Raw genomic sequence first — 17,704 nt, 5'->3', positions numbered from 1 at the left:
GATGTATATACAGGCACATGCATCAAGGTAAGATTTTGCAAGTCCTTAATTGAGATAATTAAAGAATAGCAATTAAGGCCCCACAAAAGCCTATGCATGTAGGAATCGCTATAAAAATAGCGATTCCTACACAATCCTTATTTGCGACTCGCAAGTTGTGAGTCGCAAATAAGGAATGGCTTCCCATTTATTCCTATGGGCCTACAGTTCTATAGGAATGAATGGGAAATTGCATGCGCAATTTGCGAGTACCAATATGTCCTCGCAAATTGTGCATGCAATTTCAGGGTGCAAGGGTGTCAAAAGGACACCCTGTTGCACCCCTGAAATTGATCTGTACACATATGTTGCGCACACACATGCCCTAAGGGCATGTGTGTGCACAACATGAAACTTTGAAAAATGCACAAAAGTGCTTTTTTCAAAGTTTTTGCAAATTACCATGAAGTTCAACTTCATGGTAATTTGCGCTCCCTATTTGCAAAATTGCATTTTTTTACTGCATTGCATTTAAGGAATCTCAATTTGCGATTCCTGAAATGCAATCACAATTTAAGTAATCGCAATTTTGAGCTTACTTAAATTGCGATTTTTGCATTTGGGATGCCCGTTTGCGACCGGTTTTTCTTTTGATGCATGAGCCTGTTAGTTCTTTGCAGCACATGATGTTTGTGTGTGCATGCTGCATTGCATATGTGCTTGTGCTAGGTACATAAAACAGAGACCTGTGAGTTTGACTTTGAAGCCCAGGGCATGGAAAGGCTAGTTGGAGGTGGGGACTGAAACCCAAAACTGTAGATGTGATTTCCTGACATTCCTGAAATCTGTGTGGGTAACACATCCATTGCAAGAAGGAATCAGAGGATCCTCTGTGCACCTCAAAGGTCTTTTTGATTTAGAAAGAATTACTGGTAAGAATTATTGCTAAATGGGGCCTGGGCTTCTTGTCACTAGAGATGATGAGCCTGATACAGTTAGCACTGTAGGACCAGTGAATCACAATAAAGGGGAGGGCTTAGGCCTTGTTGGACTTGGGCCTTAGGGCAGGTTCACCCCTAATCTTTTTGCTTTTATTTGTGACCCTGTGTAGTGATTTTCGGGTCTCTGCGCACTTTTTCCCTGTGTCCCAGAGTAAAGTGCGTGCGTGTAGTATGGCTGGCCTGCCCTCCCATAGGAATGCATGGGGAATGTGTGTGTCCATGTTAGTTCCTGATGCGTGGGGAGTGCAGGCTCGAGTTTAGTATGTGTGAACTCGTGAGAATGAATGCTGCGCAATGGTATGTGCGGCTTGTATGTGTCTAGAAGGGAAGTGCTACTTCTGGACATTGATGTATGTGTGCAGTGAGGATGCTGGAGGGTGATTGCCTGGAGCTGGCTGGCATGCCAGGCTCCAGGAAGTCTGGATGGGTCTGCCCGGTGGTGAGTGTGAGATCAGCATGAGTGATGTGTGGGAGGAGTGCACCTGGGTCCTGGATGGGCTGGGTTTTTCCCCACACAATGCTGGCTCCGCCCCCCTGTGGTTTGTCTAACGACCCAAGCCTCCCCAGTGAATGAAAGGGGTGGTTGGGCCATCAAGGGTACTCCCAAGCCAGCTGCAACTGGTTTCCCCCCACCCTGCACCCTGAAACAAAGGATTTCACAGTATAAGAAGGGGCTGTGTCCCCACAGAAGTTGTTCTCTGTTCTACTTTTGGATCCTTGCCAGAGGGGGCTGTTGCTGCTGCTGGGGCCAGGAGGACCGCCACTTGGACTGTCTCCCTGCCTGGAGACCCAGTGTGCTGGCTCTGGCCCTGCCTTGCCCCCCTGCCTGCCTCCAGTCCCTGCTGGAGCTTTGCTTTCATGCCCCTAGCGCTTGGGAGCGCTTAAATTGCCTGCTAGCGCTGTGGAGCGCTTTATTTGACTTTCACGGCTGCCCACGCTGCATTTTTGCCGTGTGCTTTGCCCCCCTAAGCGCTGGGTGCGCCTTATTTTGATGATAGCGCTTTGGAGCGCTTTGCCAGGCATAGCGAGTGCCTACCTCGCTTTATATTTTAATTTGAGGCCGGTGCCCACCCGGCATTGCCCCGTTTCTATTTAATTTGAGCGGCTGCCCACGCCGCATTTGCCCGTGGAATCACCGCCGCAGCCCGGAGGAAGCAGCACCCGCCTCCAGCCCGGGCCGCGCTGGGATTGGCCCAGCCGGCCGAGCCTCCCGCCGCGTCCTCGGGGGAGGAGGAGATCGCCGGAAGGCAGGAAGCAGCCTGCGTGCATCGGCCGAGGCTCCCCAAGCGAAGGAGAGCCCCGGACCTCCGCCGGAGCCCCGAGGAGAGAGAGCGCCCGCCAAGCGTCTCTGAAGCAGCCGGTGAGTGTGGGTGGGCCTCGTTGGTGCTCCTGGGTGGACCCCATTGTTTCCTTGAGCCCCGAGAGGCTCCAGGCGTCCCGGGGGTGAAAGAGCGGCCCCGGTTGGCAGTGGGCCGCTCCGACGTCCATGCTGAGTCCACGAAGGACTCCCAGCGCCCTACATTTGTGTTTAGGAGCCCCGAGGCTCCTGGGGGCCATTTCCTGTGCTTTAGAGCCCCGAGAGGCTCAGTGTCCCATTTTGGTTATGCGAGCTCAGAGAAGCTCGAGGGGGGCATTTGTTCTTTGAGCCGGAGAGGCTCCAGGCCCCTATCGTTTCTGTGACGAGCCCGAGAGGCTCAGGGGGTGCCAGTTGTGTGAGCCCTGAGAGAGGCTCATCGCCCCCATTTGTTCTAGAGCCCCAGAGAGGCTCCTGGGTGCCAATCATTGTTCTTGAGCCACGAGGCTCCAACGTTGCCCAGCTGTATTTACAACTGTCCAGCACTTAGTGGACAGTTGCTACGTTTAGGCTTTTGTGTGCTGTGCTGCCTGCGCAGCTCCCCTGACATTGAGACTCAGGGCAATCAGCCCCTTGCGAGGCCAGTTGGCCTGAGGGACAATCCTAGTGTTGTGCTATATGCACCCTGCGCATTGTAATTTACTGATTTATGTGACTTCTGCGCAAATGTTCTACCTGCACCTCTGAATGTGTTTTAATGTTTCATGTGCAATTGTCTATGTTATTACCTTTGCTAAAAGTGACCTGCTTAGGTGATTCTTTATGTTTTATTCCCCTTTGCTAAAAGTGACCTGCTTAGAGGAATGTTTGTTGTTACCTTTGCTAAAAGTGACCTGCTTAGGTAATTGTTTATGTTTTATCCCCTTTGCTAAAAGTGACCTGCTTAGAGGATTGTTTATGTTATTACCTTTGCTAAAAGTGACCTGCTTAGGTGATTATTTTAGGTTTCCTTCCCTTTGCTAAATGTGACTTGCTTAGGTGATGGTTTTCCTTCCATAGGTCCTGATGATAAGGTCCTAGTTCCCTGCGTGATTTCCCTACAGTGTTTAGGGTGGCGTAGGAGGTATTTACCCTTTACCAGTAGTTACTGGTTGTATGCTACATTTACTATTTCTGTGTTACAGTCATTATATGTTTATGTACTAAGTGTTATACCTACAAGTATTATTTCTAAAAAGTGCATACCCCTGACAGTGGTCCAGGTGGCCCTGTCCTGTACATAATCCCTTGTAAATCTTGCCCGTGCCTGTTGGCACATTGTAAAGTGTGTGTGTTATCTAATGTGTTTTTATTATTATATTACAAAGGCTATTTTTGATATAACCTTGTGTGGAGTTTCCTTTGTGGTGGGCCTAGGGTGTTGTCGCTGGGGTGCGCGCGCAAATGCTTTACACATCGCCTCCGAGATTAGCCTTGCTGCTCGCGTCACGTTACCTAGAGGGTGAGCAGGGGTTATCTTGGCGTGTAACTCCCTTGCCCTGACTTAGAAATGGTGATCCCTGACTGACTTTGGCGTGAGCCTTGGCCGGCCGGGGGTCCCGTTTCTAACATTGGTGGCTAGTGGTGCGGATTGGACTTGCGTTTGCGCTGTACCACAGTGGCGACAGGCCACACTACAAAGCTCTACAGTTTTAGATAACCGCATTTTGGGGATTATTGTTTTTTAGGGAAGTTCAGTTTTGCTTCTCCTGAAAGGTGTCATTTTGTAATTTCTGTCCAGTACATTTGTTCCCTGCCCTGCTTCCAGAGTTTGGTACCTGTGTCACTTGTGGTCAGGTTGAGAAAATCAGGGGTGGTAGAAACTGCCTTACAGGTCCGAGGGGAGGGTGTGTGTGAATGAGGGTGTGTTACACTGGACAGTGGAGTGCAAGTTCTCTGAGATAGGAATCTTGCTGAATTGTGTAATTGTATACTCCTGTTTAGCTCAGACCCCCAGGTTCCCTGTGTCAAACTCTTCCTGAGAACGTCCGCCAAAATGGAGCCTGTTTTTGATCTCTGTTGTCTTTTTAGGTACAGTAGGTCAGAGCTGGTCAGATTCTGTGAAGAGGGAGGCATGGAGGTGAGTGAGTCGGATACTCAGTCCCAGCTTAGGGACAGCCTGATCCAATGGCAGAAGGATCAGTGGGATCTTGAGCACAGTGAGATAGATAGGGCCCGGGCCGCACGCCATGAGGGTGGTGAGTCTGTTGGGAGCCCTGAAGAATGTGAGTTGTATGATGATGACAGTGGATGGATATCAGCAGATAGTGAGGACCCCATAGATAGGGAGTCCCTTGCTGAGTCCAGTGTCAGTACCAGCGCCCCATCCCTTTCCCTGTCCCCAGAGGAGTGGTTGGATAGGAGGGAAGAGCGGGAGCATCAGCTAGCGATGGAACAGCTCAGGTTGGAGCACGCCAAGCTAGAGGCTGAAAGGGCCTTGTTCAGGGAGAAGGTAGCCCTAGAGGATAGGTTATCCCCTGAGTGCAGTTATGTTTTTCTGGATTCCCCAGGGAGGGTTGAATCCAGTGGTGGCAGCTATTTAAATGTTAGTGTAGACAGTCCCACTCCCAGTTCCCCGAGTATGGTACCTGTTTCCCGAGAAGAGGAGTGTAGGTTGAAGTTCCGGAACCTTAGGAAACCACCTCACCAGTCTTGGGAAGATTTTCAGGATGACTGTTGTGTAGCACAGTGTGATTGGTTACGGGGTCCCACAAAATATGATTGGGACATCTTGTTTGATGTGATTGCCAAAGAGCAGTTGCTCAGTGTTGTTTATCCAGAATTGCGCCAACACCTGTTAGGGTGTGGATTGTCTGAACCATATTAGCTGGCAGAGGAAGCCGACCGATGGGAAAGTGCGAGAGGTTCTTTAGAGTCACTAGTGAGTGATTCCAACAGTAGTGGGTCAGGTGTCCTCCAGCCCAGCGTGGTGGAGGAGGGTGAGAGTAGCCCAGCTAGGTCCCAGGTTAGTGAGGAGGGTGTAGGGGCTGACTGCCTGTCTCAGTGGAGCAGGAGTGAGTGTGTGACCGAGAGTCCCCAGACGCCCGAAGCCCTGTCACAGAGCCTGGATGGTTTCTTTAGGGAACACCAGGATGGGAACCTAAGCTTACTTGTTAGTTCACTTGAGGGAGATCTCCTACTGTGTGGAGGACCTGGAGCATCTGTAAGCGGAGCTTCTATGGTTCTAGAGTCTGGCAGTACCGCTCCGGTAGGGAGGGTACAGGAGTCCAGCGAAAGGAGTGATTGGGGGATAGGATGTGAGTCCCCAGAAGTCCTGGAGTGCCAGGCATTGGTTCCACCAAAGGTTTTAGACCAGAGGTTGGAAGGCCAGGTTCAGGATCAGCCTGACCTGAAGGGTGGGACTACTGTAATCAGTGTCCTGACCAGTTCTTTCACCAGAGGTACCGCCCCGGTTGGGAGGGAGCAGGACTCTGGAAGGGGGTGCATAGGGTGGGAGAGCCCACCTCTGACCCCGGTGCAACCTGAGGGGTTAAACCCTAGGTTGGGAGAATGTTGTTTAGAGGGAACCCCTCGCAGGAGGAGGAGGAACCCTAGAAGAAGAGGTAGGGGGAGGAGAGCCTTCCCTGAGACTCCTGGTCCGCCTAAGGTTGTAGACCCTAGGCTGGAGAACCAGTGGCAGTCTAGCCCTGTCTTGCAGACAGGAAGGGTGGAGAATGGCTATTATGTGCCAGGGGTTACTACCCCCCACTTTGTGAGTAGGCAGGATCCAGTGGTACCTGGGTGGCCTAGGGCCTGGTCCTGGCCGAGGGCAGCTGGAGAGTACCAGTGGGGTACCCCAGTTAGTCCCTACAGTAGTTTTAGAAGGAACCCTAGGGGTTCACCGTGGCGTAAAACAGGAGGGTGTCCCTGCAGTTGTGGGCCCGCGTCCGTGTTTTATCGCCCCAAGCAGGGAAGTCCATCACGGTGGTGATTGGTCTGCCCTGCGATTTGGCTGGAAGGGGGTTTTGTTGGACTTGGGCCTTAGGGCAGGTTCACCCCTAATCTTTTTGCTTTTATTTGTGACCCTGTGTAGTGATTTTTGGGTCTCTGCGCACTTTTTCCCTGTGTCCCAGAGTAAAGTGCGTGCGTGTAGTATGGCTGGCCTGCCCTCCCATAGGAATGCATGGGGAATGTGTGTGTCCATGTTAGTTCCTGATGCGTGGGGAGTGCAGGCTCGAGTTTAGTATGTGTGAACTCGTGAGAATGAATGCTGCGCAATGGTATGTGCGGCTTGTATGTGTCTAGAAGGGAAGTGCTACTTCTGGACATTGATGTATGTGTGCAGTGAGGATGCTGGAGGGTGATTGGCTGGAGCTGGCTGGCATGCCAGACTCCAGGAAGTCTGGATGGGTCTGCCCGGTGGTGAGTGTGAGATCAGCATGAGTGATGTGTGGGAGGAGTGCACCTGGGTCCTGGATGGGCTGGGTTTTTCCCCACACAATGCTGGCTCCGCCCCCCTGTGGTTTGTCTAACGACCCAAGCCTCCCCAGTGAATGAAAGGGGTGGTTGGGCCATCAAGGGTACTCCCAAGCCAGCTGCAACTGGTTTCCCCCCACCCTGCACCCTGAAACAAAGGATTTCACAGTATAAGAAGGGGCTGTGTCCCCACAGAAGTTGTTCTCTGTTCTACTTTTGGATCCTTGCCAGAGGGGGCTGTTGCTGGGGCCAGGAGGACCGCCACTTGGACTGTCTCCCTGCCTGGAGACCCAGTGTGCTGGCTCTGGCCCTGCCTTGCCCCCCTGCCTGCCTCCAGTCCCTGCTGGAGCTTTGCTTTAATGCCCCTAGCGCTTGGGAGCGCTTAAATTGCCTGCTAGCGCTGTGGAGCGCTTTATTTGACTTTCACGGCTGCCCACGCCGCATTTTTGCCGTGTGCTTTGCCCCCCTAAGCGCTGGGTGCGCCTTATTTTGATGATAGCGCTTTGGAGCGCTTTGCCAGGCATAGCGAGTGCCTACCTCGCTTTATATTTTAATTTGAGGCCGGTGCCCACCCGGCATTGCCCCGTTTCTATTTAATTTGAGCGGCTGCCCACGCCGCATTTGCCCGTGGAATCACCGCCGCAGCCCGGAGGAAGCAGCACCCGCCTCCAGCCCGGGCCGCGCTGGGATTGGCCCAGCCGGCCGAGCCTCCCGCCGCGTCCTCGGGGGAGGAGGAGATCGCCGGAAGGCAGGAAGCAGCCTGCGTGCATCGGCCGAGGCTCCCCAAGCGAAGGAGACCCCCGGACCTCCGCCGGAGCCCCGAGGGGAGAGAGCGCCCGCCCAGCGTCTCTGAAGCAGCCGGTGAGTGTGGGTGGGCCTCGTTGGTGCTCCTGGGCGGACCCCATTGTTTCCTTGAGCCCCGAGAGGCTCCAGGCGTCCCGGGGGTGATAGAGCGGCCCCGGTTGGCAGCGGGCCGCTCCGACGTCCATGCTGAGTCCACGAAGGACTCCCAGCGCCCTACATTTGTGATTAGGAGCCCCGAGCCTCCTGGGGCCATTTCCTGTGCTTTAGAGCCCCGAGAGGCTCAGTGTCCCATTTTGGTTTTGCGAGCTCAGAGAAGCTCGAGGGGGGCATTTGTTCTTTGAGCCGGAGAGGCTCCAGGCCCCTATCGTTTCCGTGACGAGCCCGAGAGGCTCAGGGGGTGCCAGTTGTGTGAGCCCTGAGAGAGGCTCATCGCCCCCATTTGTTCTAGAGCCCCAGAGAGGCTCCTGGGTGGCAATCATTGTTCTTGAGCCACGAGGCTCCAACGTTGCCCAGCTGTATTTACAACTGTCCAGCACTTAGTGGACAGTTGCTACGTTTAGGCTTTTGTGTGCTGTGCTGCCTGCGCAGCTCCCCTGACATTGAGACTCAGGGCAATCAGCCCCTTGCGAGGCCAGTTGGCCTGAGGGACAATCCTAGTGTTGTGCTATATGCACCCTGCGCATTGTAATTTACTGATTTATGTGACTTCTGCGCAAATGTTCTACCTGCACCTCTGAATGTGTTTTAATGTTTCATGTGCAATTGTCTATGTTATTATCTTTGCTAAAAGTGACCTGCTTAGGTAATTCTTTATGTTTTATTCCCCTTTGCTAAAAGTGACCTGCTTAGAGGAATGTTTGTTGTTACCTTTGCTAAAAGTGACCTGCTTAGGTAATTGTTTATGTTTTATCCCCTTTGCTAAAAGTGACCTGCTTAGAGGATTGTTTATGTTATTACCTTTGCTAAAAGTGACCTGCTTAGGTGATTATTTTAGGTTTCCTTCCCTTTGCTAAATGTGACTTGCTTAGGTGATGGTTTTCCTTCCATAGGTCCTGATGATAAGGTCCTAGTTCCCTGCGTGATTTCCCTACAGTGTTTAGGGTGGCGTAGGAGGTATTTACCCTTTACCAGTAGTTACTGGTTGTATGCTACATTTACTATTTCTGTGTTACAGTCATTATATGTTTATATACTAAGTGTTATACCTACAAGTATTATTTCTAAAAAGTGCATACCCCTGACAGTGGTCCAGGTGGCCCTGTCCTGTACATAATCCCTTGTAAATCTTGCCCGTGCCTGTTGGCACATTGTAAAGTGTGTGTGTTATCTAATGTGTTTTTATTATTATAATACAAAGGCTATTTTTGATATAACCTGGTGTGGAGTTTCCTTTGTGGTGGGCCTAGGGTGTTGTCGCTGGGGTGCGCGCGCAAACGCTTTACACATCGCCTCCGAGATTAGCCTTGCTGCTCGCGTCACGTTACCTAGAGGGTGAGCAGGGGTTATCTTGGCGTGTAACTCCCTTGCCCTGACTTAGAAATGGTGATCCCTGACTGACTTTAGCGTGAGCCTTGGCCGGCCGGGGGTCCCGTTTCTAACAGGCCTTTTAACATTTGCGAGGGATAAATCAGTGGAGGCTGACAGCCAGGTGTGATCCCAGGTTACTCCCTGGGGTATGGGTAAGTTAGATTTGAAGAAACATGTGCTTTGGAAGACTGCCTCTCTGAGAAAGGACAGGATAGATGAGGGGGTAGTTTGAAAGAGTTGACACCCACAATGCGAATTTCAAAGTACTAGGCACTAATTCATGTCTGTGTCTGGATGTTAAATATAAAAGTGGGAGCATGAGACCCACACGCTGTTCATTAGCGTGGGAAGAGCACAAAGACTTCAAACTGCTGCAACCAAGGCTGAATACCAAAGTCTACAAGTCTTCGTACTGGGTGAGGAGCCATCAACCAGGAAGTCAAGACCACTTGCCCTGGGGCTGGATCACCAGTCTTCCGCCCACCTGCCTGCCTAGAGCGAGGAGAGCAGTTGGAAGGGAGTGAGTCCCAGTTGGGATCCTGACGAGTGGATCCCGGTGAGCAGGACTAATGAGAGAGTTTGCCCTTCTCATTATCAAGTCAACAAATCCCTGGGATCCACAGAGAAGTTTAGGGCCTTTGCCCCAGAACCTTGTGCCAAGAGGATCTGTGCCAAAACATCTAAAATGAGGGACCTGTCTTAGAGTTCACCATTTATAGAAAACCTTACCAAAAGCCAAGGAAGCCATGGAGTAGATGTCCAACGGTAAACAACCTTTACAACGCAACTTTTACATCGCAGAGCCTTTACAATGCAACCATTACAACGCATTGCTCTGGGGGGCGCTCTAGGATAGGGAATAGGTTAATTTACTATCCAATAACCTTCCCTAGTGTCCACAGGGACTGGAGTTGGAATAGTAAATTAAACTATTCACTATCCAGCACCCCAAAGCACTATGCATTGTAATGTACTGCGTTGTAATACTTGCGTTGTAAAGGCATGCAATGTAAAAGCATGCGTTGTAATGTCATACATCCATGTCCAACACTGCTGCAGACTGACCGGAGACTGAAGCAACCCTGTCACATCTTTTGGACAAGAACTCAAGATGCAGTGGCCCTCCCGCATCCAGACACTGCAGCACAAGAAGATCCACTCCAGTCTTCCCTGAACTGGCTGCCCTTGGTCAGGAAAGACTGTTTCTAGGTCTCCAGTCCTCCCTGGGTCTTGTACAACCTCAGTGCTTGGTGCGGCTTAATTAAATCTTAAGGGCGGAACAAGACTTTATTGCATGTTCCCAAGAATATGCCACACCTGAAAATTACCACCATTGTTGATTGAGAATTGACCAACTCCATTACAATAGGAAAGAGGGACTCGAGAACACTACATAGGATTACGCTAGTGCATCAACCTTGAGAGGCTTTGGATATTATTTAATGTGCTTTGTAAGTACACTTTGTGTGTTTATATTAAATACTACTTTTATTGCAAAGTGAGTATTTGACTGTACAATCTGTTTATCAGAGTTACTGTTCATACTTTGAGTCTTGTGCCTATGTATGCCTTGCACCTATCTCCCTCTGAGAAGCCTTGGACTGATCGACCGTGCTACCACTGAGAGTTAAGTGCCAAAGGGTTAGAACTTGGCCCAACTGTTCAGGACCCGTCGTAGATTGGCTTCCAGGACAACAGGAGTAAAAGGACACAAACCCATGGTTAGGCCCTGTAACCACTACTTGCTCTCTGGAAGGGGTTCTAAAAACTTGAAAAATCATTATCTTTTTAAATGGGCGAAGGGATGTATTAAATATCTGGGAGTCCAAATCATGGCAACAATACAAGGTCTGTTCAAAGGCATCTATTTTCCATTGATGTATTCAGTTACAAAGGATTTATAAAAATGCCCTTTTCTATAATATTCTGGAGCAAACTAGATGGTGGTGGGGCTGACCTTCTCTGATTTAAGAATGTATTATGAGGCCTTACAAATAAGTGTGATAATGGAGTGAATGTGATTGAACGCTGAGAAGGTTGACGTCTAGATATATCATCGTTAAAATACACAGGGACCTTGTCTAGTTTTGGAAAAAGCAATTCCCCCTAATGTATACCTAAGCATGCTGGTAACGACTAGACTTAACATATGGGACAGTCTGGTAAAACAGTGGTACACTAGAAAGAGCTAATGACATTTCCTTTTTTAGGTCGAGCAGACGTACTCTCAATGCGTGAGCATTGAGAGTGTCTGCTACAGACCTAATGTGACCCGTATTCAGGAGAGTGGACACGACTCAGACGCGCGCTTTTGCAGTCTCAGTTTTGACCGCGGGAGCGCGCGTCTGAGCCGCGCTTGCGCAGAGTAACTCACAGCCAGCCCCCACCCCTCTGCATGCACGCATACACACAGGCGGGCGCTCACACACACACGCTGCCGCCCCCCACCCACCCCTCTGCATACACACAGACACGCAAGCACGGAGCCCCACTCACCGGACACATCCAGCCCCCACCCCTCTGCATGCACGCACGCACACACAGGCGCGCGCGCGTACACACACACATACACACGCTGCAGCCCCACTCACCGGGACTTCTACTCCGCAGGACTCTTCCGACGTCAACGGGCACAGGGACACCGGCACTCCGCTCCTTGGCTTCCCGGGCGGACGCCGGCTGCACGCAGGGCTCTCCTCTCTCTGCACCGGAGCCATGCGCCAGCCACTGCAGCCTGCCTCCTGGGAAGCTCCGGTCGCGTGTCCGGCCCCGCCCCCGTCCCAACAAAGGTTGCCTGGCTTCCTGTTGAAGCCGGGCTGCTGCGGTGAGTTTGCGTTTTAACCCTTTCCTGTCTGTAGACACATCACCCTGGGCACCGCGTCAGCACATAGGACTTCGATATGTGTAAAAGTTGTGTTTTATTTTATTCGCCCGCTTTTCTGTGCTGACACTTCCTTGTTATTTTACTGTAAAAGGCATACTGTGCAGTGGCTATTGACCTTGCATGATTCTGGGATGCAACTATGATGCTCTCTTCTGGCAGTCAGAATTAGTTTCTTTTGTTCACAGGTCAGTACAGCAGTCAAGAAAAATAAAATGCATTATGTTTAATTATAGCCACTCCTAAATAAAATCGCTAAGGCTCGCATTTCGAGTAGCAAAAGCAGTTACCATTACTGCCGTGATTCTGATCGCCAGGAACGCCGTGTATGTTTAGTTTTTTTTTCCCTCTTAACCTGGAGAGTAATCTCTAAGTTAAAGTCTGTAAAGTCTGTAGGAGAATTTGGGGATGTGATAAGGGACTAACGAGCCTCGAGAGAATCACATTGAAATATCTTTAGTAGTTTGCATACTAATGTTCAGGCATAATAAAGCAAAACCGGAAACTGCTCGAAGACCTTCAGCAGTAGCTTATGCATGCTAATAACAAATGCCCCATACAGCTGCCACAAGCACACAGTCCATGAGCGTCCAAGTGATACTTGATGAAAAATGTCTTAACAGGTAATGGGGGAGCTGTTTAGCCAAAGTCCTTATTTGCTGGATTCATTGTCCGATGGTAATTTTAATTGGAAGCCATGGAATGTAATCCAGCCCTACAACTCACTGACTCTCCCTCCCACTCACTGACTCTCCCACCCACTCACTGACTCTCCCACCCACTCACTGACTCTCCCACCCACTCACTGACTCTCCCACCCACTCACTGACTCTCCCACTCACTCACTGACTCTCCCACCTACTCACTGACTCTCCCACCCACTCACTGACTCTCCCACCCACTCACTCTCCCACCCACTCACTGACTCTCCCACCCACTCACTGACTCTCCCACCCACCCACTCACTCTCCCACCCACTCACTGACTCTCCCTCCCACCCACCCACTCACTCTCCCACCCACTCACTGACTCTCCCACCCACCCACTCACTGACTCTCCCACCCACTCTCCCACTGTCCCGCTCTCCCACTCTCAACACAACACATATTGCATTACAAATGCAATAGGTGTCACATTTGCAAAAGTTTAAGCTATTGGGATTGTAAATAACAATGCTATTAATGTATCCATTTTCAAAACCAACACATACAAAAATATTGTCATTTACAATGCCAATAGCTCAAACTTTCCTAATGCGAGACCTATTGCATTGCAAATGCTTGTCCTACATGTTGATACTCTTTAAGAGTAATTAATCTCCAGCATTATCAGAAGGTCCATTTCGTAGATGGAGAGAAGGGGGATAGATGTAGGCTGTTTTCAGAAATTATAGCCAGAATTAGAATTTACTTTAAATAAATGAATAGATAAGATCCATTTGGCAAAACAGGAACAAGTTGGTTTAATGAAATGCAGCGGCTGAGATAGTATTGACAGCTGCAGATCTGAAGACAGTATCAGAGTACAGAAGCTTTGGCCACACATATACACATTTTGTGGGTAAGAAAAAAACACTTTAACATTCTTTGTAAAGCATCATAGTCATAAAAAATATCTGATAATGGGGAAACATATAGCTCTCGACCTCGGAGAGAGCTAGTGTGGGACAGGCTGTACATGTCCAGATGTTCTGTGGGATGAGCGCATGATCACTTTGTGCCATGTATATGTCATGTCCTGATTGTCAGAGTGTTCCTAACTACATGTGGCATTTAACTTTGATGTATTTTGGGAACGCGTGCCTTTGACCAAACGTGTTTTATTGGGGCCAATCTCCTGGGTCCTGTTTGTGGTGTGACTAAATATATGTGGAATAGATCAGGGTTTTCCCTAGGTGCACATTTGTCTTTGGGCCACCTGTGACCTGTGAAGCGGTAGGCTTGGGTTTGGGTTGCAAGGCCTATCTGACCACGTATCTCTGACTTGACTTGGAGTTGATGGGGAGGTCATCTCTGATGAATCCGAAAGCAATGATACGAGTTTGTGAGTGTGGGCACATGTAACATGGTGGTCATTGATATCATATATGCAGATATTCTCATTATTATATGTACAGTTGTTACATCGTACATCAACATTGAATTAATCAGGATTGCCGTCATTGTACATGCATAGGTTACTGTGTGCATTGACATTGGATCTACTGGTATTGACATCATTGTGCATGTATAGGTTACAGCGTAAATCAGTATTGCATTTAGTGTGATTGAGATTTTTGTGCATGTATAGATTACAGCGTACATCAATGTTGCATTCATTTGTACTGATGCTACGTGCATGCTCACATCAGTGTGTAAATTGCTATCGTATTTATTAATCTCAGCACTCCCCCCTCTAGTTGAATTTTCAACTACATCATTTTCTTCATACGTCATGACAGTAACATTATTTGAAATGGTGTGTGTTGCTTTGATGACTGTTATCCTTTCTGATGATCTCGAGCCGTGTATGAGGAGTGCCCTGCACATCACATCGTAAAGCAATAATCAGGCCCAATCTATGAAGGGCAGTTACATAACTAGTCGATTTATATACAAGCTCTACATTGGTGAGAGCGATAAGGACACTACCAGGGCCCCTTTACAGCAAATCATTAAGATACTGGGAAAGGTGTTTGGCACGGAGTGCTTATCAGGCACGCAGTTATGTTTAGAAGATCATTCACTATAAGTATACACACTGAACTGCAGATACCACATTTGGGAGTTTTTAGCCATCTAGGAATACCTGTGACTGAGTAACACTCACAGCATATATTAGAACAACTCTGGGGAAGAATCAATAGGATTGTACCCGGAACACACATATATATGTTTTTATAACAAAGAGAACAATATGTTTGTTTTGAGAAAGATGGTATACAATGAATTAGCACCATCAAAACGCGTTGATGCATCATCTGCACAATTTGTGTTTCTGACTGGACCAGTTGATACTAAACAGGAGCTCATGTACCTGATCTCAGTTGGCTTTTCTCCTACGAATGTTTAACTTTGAATGAGAAATTGTACTGTCTTTTTTATCTCTCGTCTAACAATTGATGAATCAGCGTTATGAATATGTCTCTGATGTTTTATTGAGGTAATGGGTATAATTGTTAATGAAATGTTTTATTGTATTCAATTGTATTAATAGTTCTGGCAAGTTTGCATCATGTAACTGTTGATTCTTGCTTTATATTGCTCTAGAATAACAACCATACCTAGAGAGTATAATTTTTTAAATAAATATTTTCATTAATTTCTACTCTTGATGTATTGTAGATTTACTGCATGGGCCTTGTTCATGGACACAGTTATGTATCTGAGTGCAAGATTGATGAGTTGTAGGAATGAGTAGAGTAGTTGTCAGTATGAGATAACAGAAACCAAAGGATAAATCTTTCTTTCACTTGTCAATAATACCTTATTCCTTTGGTCTAACTAAGGGGTCCCTCTCTTTAATTTTTTGACGTCTGTTATCCTTTCCACAGCAAGTTTTGTTCCTGCAACATAAGCAAAATACCTGATAAAATGTCGGATTTAGTGAAGTTTGCAACAGTTTTCACCTTGACAGATTTGTGTTAAAATCGTGACTTATGTGACAATTTAACTCACTCTAAAACATCAACAGTGAAAAACACTTTGTACATCTCTAACCACAACCCCTTTGAAGGCCAGCCTCAATAATGTTTATCAGTGTCAGCTACGAATTAGGAGATTAGGGCCTAGATGTATCAAGCCTTTACGAATCGCAAAAGGCTTTTTAGCATGTTTTCACATGTATGAAAATTTCGCAAAATAAGGAATCGCTAAAATTTGCGATTCCTTATTTTGCTTAAGCATTTAAGGAATCGCAAATTTTGCGATTACTTAAATGCGATGTAGGTAGCTTTTAAAGTTTGCGAATTTGGGTTAAGAAATCGCAAATTACCACCAACTTTTAATTGGTGGTAATTTGCGATTTCTCTTAAAAATGCCCTATTTGGCATTTGTGAGGGTGGCATGTGACGCACATACATGCCCATGGGGCATGTATGTGCGCCACATGCACAAACATGTAAATTTCAGGGGTGCAGCAGGGTGTCTTTGAGCTATTAGCAAATTGCGAATTCGCAATTTGAGAATTATTTCGCAATCGTTCCTGTGGGCCTCCTGGCCCATAGGAATGCATTGGAAATTATTCCTTAATTGCGAATTCGCAAAATGCGGATTCGCAATTAAGGAAGACTAAGAAATCGCTAAAAAAAAACGATTTTCTACATACATTTCATTTTGCGATTTCTAAATAACGATTCCTTAAAAATCGCTATTTAGAAATCGCAAATTGAAATCTTGATACATCTAGGCATAGGAGTTTAGGGAGCTGAAGAGACAAGTAAGTTTTAAGATGAGGCGCAAAACATTTCCGTGTTCCATTGATGTGACAGAGTGACAACAGAGGTAAATAGCAAGGGATCCTGGTGGCACTTAGAGAAGGTGCATCTAACCATGGGTCCTACAATCGTATGAGTTGATAGTGAAAATTATGCACTTAACTGTGTCATTTAAAAAAAAATGGAAAGCAGTTTAAATGTTGTTTTTTCACTCTAGATTTCTCAACTGTTTGACAAATTACAAGCAGAAGTTGTGGAAAATGGAGAAAACTTTTCTGTGGGGCAGCGTCAGCTTCTCTGCATGGCACGAGCGATACTTAGAAATTCAAAGGTAAGAATATATACAGTGATATATTTTAACTTTAGTGTCCCATATGTGTGTGTGTGTATCTATATCATATATCAGCATCTATAATATATCTATATCTATACATCAGCAGTTCACACACAGTGCGCCGTGGTTCCCTGGGGAGCCATCAAACCTAGCCTTGGGAGCCACGCACCAAACACTTTAATGCATTTAATATTGAAAGGTCTGTAGGCTTCAGTTAAAACTAATTAGACTTAAACGCATGATGTCAATCATGAGTAAGTGATGTGCCTAAAGCTGTAAACGAAGTGCTTAATTGGTGGCATGTCAAGGGAAATGACCTCCATATTTCACTTTATCCCCACGTTCCAACGCCTCCAAAGTAAGCGGAAGATGCCTGATTTATTTTGTTAGACTCGATATTAGTTTTATTTTTTTCAAATACATTTCACACCAATGCAAGTAATCAGGAAAGTACAGTTGTCCTGTCTATTAAACACACTAAGTATTATTAAATATTGACATTTGTACTTGAACCATAGGTACTTCCAGAATACATCACTTTCAGTATAAACACATTTCCAGACAGACCTGCTCTCTCCTTGAGCTTAGGAAAGTAAAACACCACATATGGCATAATGTCAACATTTGGAAGCAAGAAAGAGGGACGTTTAAAAAAAAAATCATAGAATTCATTTTACTTTGCATTGATTTGAAGGCAATTTTACAGAGGAGACAGCAAAGTTAAAGCTGTATGTGGTTTAAAAAGTCACCCTGCTGAGTCAGGTGTGTTGGCTACATGGGTAGAAATGGAAGTCTATGCAAACATTCTTCAAGAGCAGAAACACTTTAGTAATGTGGCCTACATGCATAGGGATGCTATCTAACACTTTAAGTGGGATAACAAAATTTGAGAGGGTACTCAAAAAAAGGAAGGGGCAAAGAAGAGTAACTAGGAATATTTTATTAGAGGTGCCACCTTAGTAATATTAAAAAAAACACCCTTGGTATAGGATTATAAAACCTTCATCAGCTTCAT

The 17,704-nt window shown here is 47.3% G+C and overlaps 1 protein-coding gene across 1 annotated transcript in view; it reads left to right on the top strand.

Moving 5' to 3' along the window:
* The window catches only part of LOC144799981 (ATP-binding cassette sub-family C member 12-like), a 973,671-nt gene that overhangs the window by 870,250 nt on the left and 85,717 nt on the right, over positions 1–17,704 (top strand). The window contains exon 28 of the mRNA XM_078671636.1: positions 16,573–16,686. Coding sequence (XP_078527762.1) covers positions 16,573–16,686 — 114 coding nt within the window. The remainder of the gene's footprint in view (positions 1–16,572; positions 16,687–17,704) is intronic.

This window comes from Lissotriton helveticus, chromosome 12 (assembly GCF_964261635.1).
Source record: "Lissotriton helveticus chromosome 12, aLisHel1.1, whole genome shotgun sequence".
Classification (NCBI taxonomy): domain Eukaryota; kingdom Metazoa; phylum Chordata; class Amphibia; order Caudata; family Salamandridae; genus Lissotriton; species Lissotriton helveticus.
This window is presented reverse-complemented; position numbering and strand designations above follow the sequence as displayed.